This window comes from Oryzias melastigma, linkage group LG11, assembly GCF_002922805.2.
Source record: "Oryzias melastigma strain HK-1 linkage group LG11, ASM292280v2, whole genome shotgun sequence".
Classification (NCBI taxonomy): domain Eukaryota; kingdom Metazoa; phylum Chordata; class Actinopteri; order Beloniformes; family Adrianichthyidae; genus Oryzias; species Oryzias melastigma.
In genome coordinates this window covers 20,906,267-20,910,387 of record NC_050522.1, presented here as the reverse complement: position 1 = coordinate 20,910,387, position 4,121 = coordinate 20,906,267, and the positions used below count along the sequence as shown (strand labels likewise).

The 4,121-nt window shown below is 32.5% G+C and overlaps 1 protein-coding gene across 1 annotated transcript in view; it reads left to right on the top strand.

Annotated features, from left to right (window-relative positions):
* The window catches only part of LOC112162399 (chitin synthase chs-2-like), a 17,935-nt gene that overhangs the window by 3,004 nt on the left and 10,810 nt on the right, over positions 1-4,121 (top strand). The window contains exons 10-13 of the mRNA XM_024298215.2: positions 296-406; positions 492-703; positions 790-859; positions 1,363-1,506. Of these exons, the coding sequence (XP_024153983.2) occupies positions 296-406; positions 492-703; positions 790-859; positions 1,363-1,506 (537 nt within the window). The remainder of the gene's footprint in view (positions 1-295; positions 407-491; positions 704-789; positions 860-1,362; positions 1,507-4,121) is intronic.

Here is a 4,121-nt window from a genome sequence, read left to right as displayed (position 1 = left end):
AAAGAAATCTGAATTCTGACGTCCAAATCAGAACTCTGTGATTAAATTTAGAATTCAATTAAAGCCATAATTATGATATTCAAGTCATAATTCTGGCAGTAATGATTCTGAGAAAAAATGTTTAGGGTTCTGTGAGAAAACTAGATTCTAAGACTTGAACTGAGGCCTTTTTGCTGTGAGGCCAGAGCACTAGCCACTGCACCACCATGCAGCCAGATAGATCAATTTGTCACTCAGTCTGCAGTTAAACTCTAAGGTCATGTCAAGAATTTGTAAAAGTTTCATTTTACTGCAGGAAGAAGAAAACTTCTGGAAAGAACTGCTGCAGAGGTACCTTTATCCTCTCCCAAACAACAAAGAGAGTCAAGAAAAGATGCATGATGAGCTGCGTTCTCTGAGAAACAAAGTTAGTGGAATGAAGAAGACAGAAAATATCTACATCAAAGGCTGAGGCATCTATCTCATGTTGTGTGTGTTTTTTTTTTTCACAGATCACATTTTGCTTTTTCTTCCTGAATGCTTTGTGGCTGGTGTCGACCTTTGTCTTCCAAGTCTTTGAAGTCTTCAAAATCTCAGTAAAAATTGTGGATCTCAGCTTAGAGGAAACCGGAGGAGTCATCGAGATTGATCCTGTCGGTCTCATGTTCATTCTGGGATTTGCCTTGTCAGTTTTGCTGCAGTTTGTTGGGATGTTTTACCACAGGTAACCACTAACACTTGATCTCTACAGGATTCTAAAATTGAAAAAATAAAATTGTATTTAAAATGTGATGCTTTGTGTTTCTCTAGAGTCAACACCCTCATTCATTACATAGCTTTTCTGGGAACTGAAGGAGAAAATAAAACCCTTAATGTAAAAGTAAGGAGGAGTTTATGGAATTATGCTTTAATCATCAATTTTTATCACACCTGGCAGTTTTTAACAACCTTAATTGGTAATGTTTACCTACATAAGAGACTAGTTTTATTTCTTGCATATGTTTTCAGAATCTCTTCATGAGTTGTATTTTTGCATTTTCATGCAAATCAAACCTTTTTTTTAGATTTAAAGTGCAATGATTTCCTTTGGTGCAAAAACTGAGAAAAAACAACAGCAGCATTTAAAACAAGGATCAATTCAAAAGTTGTGTACAGAATTTAAAAAAAACTTCAAAAACGTATCTTTTTATTTAAAGAAAATTAAGAATCAACTTAGACTTTTGGCTAACACTATAAATTGATTTTTATTTAATTGTATTAAATATTTTTATCATGGATTTTTTATTACACATCTTTGACTTGTATTCCATCAGACTAATGATAATCAGAAGGCAAACAGTTGTTTATCTGAAACTTTAAACGTATCTGTTTTATCTCCTCTAGGAAGACGACACCTCTGAGGATTCATTCCACATCCCTGCAGAATCTGACTCCGCCTCTGAATTTTCATTCGCCACCTCTCATTACACGCTCTCAGACTACGATGGTTCAGACTCCATCTATGAGGCTTCAAGTGTTGGCACGTTGGTATGACAGAGACAGTTTGGGCAGGATTTCATTTATTTATGATATTTGACCAAAGGGAAGGGAAACAAACATAGACGTAGTTTTATCAGCATGCACGATGTCTACATGGATTTTAAAAAGGGGTATTGAAGTTTTAATATCATGAAGCTGCTATCTTTTTTTTCTATTTATCACTAAATTATAGTTTTCATTGAGTTTATTGACATTAATACTGTATCCTTGTTTTATTTAAATTAACTAAAGAATGAAGGATTACAACATTTTTAAAAGACTCTGGATGAAGTGGAACATGAAATGACTTTATTGTGTTGTATTATTTACATTATTTATTTGTTATTTTTTTCCTCTCTAAATCACAAAGTTGTTCTTGTACTTTACAGTATTTTTAAATCACTGAATCACTATTTATTGTAAATTGTTGTCAACCTTATACGTTATTGATTTATTATTGTTCTTTTGGAAATCTACAGTTTACTTTTATAGCTTGGGGGTCACTAAAGTCAATCCTTACTATCCTAAAGAAGCGAAACCATGGCATTTTTTATAAAATAATATTGCTATTTTTACTATATGTGTGTGGCTCACTTGCAATTTACTGTTGCAAGTTTTAAAAATAGAAATGTATTTGTTTATTTAAATAATTAAATTAATTCTTGAAGTATTTGAATTGCTTTCTTTATTTTATTTAGGTTTTGTTTGAATAAGTCATCAATATGGTAACCTTATTGTTTGGGGAAAATGATTTGGGAAAATAGTTTGAAATATTTACTTCTTTGTGCTCAGCTACGTTTAATGTCTCAACGGCAACTGTAGAGAGCAAACTACACGAGATATGTAATTTATTTTCCTGTTAACATAAAAAAAACAGGATTTTTGAAGTCAAACTTTTATCTCACATATATACTTACATATATTTAAGGAATTTTCAGAAGAAACAAACAGTAGACAATTCAGAAAGTATCAGAATTCAGCCCCACAATCAGTGGTTCCACAAAGAACTGATTCCACGTATATCCACACACCTGCAACTGTATAATCCGGTTTTTATGGGTTCAGATCTCATTCTGATTTGGGTGTTGATGAGAACATCTGGAAACAGCAAAACATTTTTTAATGATAAATTATAGCTTCACACATTTTCTCTCAAAGTTATACTATTCACTTTTAGCTTCAGGTTGTTCATTAAATCTGAAAAGAAGCACAAAACCCCCCAAATTGTTTAAAAGGCATCACATCACTTCGAGTCTCTCTTTGTCCTCCGTCATCCAAAGCCCCTCAATCCAACACCAGACTTAAATGGTTTGTCTCTTAAATACACACACATTTTTTTATTCAAATATATTATACCTTTTTAGTAATTTTATAGATTTTTCACACACTTGTGGGATTTGAAACTTTTTGCTGCAATTGTTCACATCAGGACTACAAACTCCACTCTACTTCCCCCCACAGAGAAGAATGTTACAATTTATCAACCAATCAAATGGCTGGATTTCTTTCCAGTTCTTCGATACCATGCCCACTGTTTACTATTGTCGCTGCTGTCTTCCTGGTTGAACATTTGGTGCCGGTCTTAAATTATTTTAGCAAAAAAAATAAATAGTTTGCTGTATTTAAGAGTCAAAAAGAGAAATATATGTTTGTGAAGAAATACATTCACTTTGTTTTGTATGTTTTTAGTCAAAAATGTGTTAATAGATTATAAAATAATCACTGTTTGAAATTAAGCACAAAGCAGCAGCTCACAGTTGGCGATGCTTCAGGAAAAAGCCTAGAAACCATTTATAATGCACTATTGCTGTAATCCCATTCATTCCAAATAAGATTGATATCATCCAATGAATTCAGATCAGAAATGCCAAATTTTACTTTTGAAATAAATAATTATAATAAGGAGGAAAGAAATCGTGACAGTAAGTCAACTTTAGTTCCATTTAACTCCATGTTGGCGCAACCATGTGCTGACCTGATGAGAAGGTCAGGTCTCTGAAAACAGCAATGCTGCAGGACATGGAAAAAGATGAGATGAAAAAGAAGAAAAGACAATATGGTTTCGTATTTTTCAGTACTTTTTTTATTTTTGTAAACATACTTAATCGACAATAAAAAAAATTCATGCAATGAATGATACATAACAGCTTAATACATTAATAGCAGGCTAATAATTTTCATATGGAAAATGTCATATACTGCAAACATAATTTAAAAAAAATCTAATTAAACTTTTTTTTTTATAATTGACACACAAAATAGGAGGACTTTTGTGACAATTTTTCTTCTATTGTGCAGCAGTTTCCACATGTTTGCAAAGAAAAACAATCATCTGCTACTCATTCTTCTGAAGAAACAAACAAACCTGATTCTTTTCACCATACCTGCCTAATTAAAAGCTCTCCCAGATCTAAAACAATTTATTTGTAAAGTAAAATAAAGGCTTGAGTCCAATCAAACCTGTGAACATTAGGTCCCTTGTTTTTGCTAGTGTTTTGTTGTGATTGTTCTGGATTATATGTATTTTGTGTGTTGATGTTTGTGTCTCTGTTAGTTCTTATTTATTCACAGGGACCTGATCTGTAAATAGCTGTTAGCTAGAAGGCCTGTGAACATTGGTTACA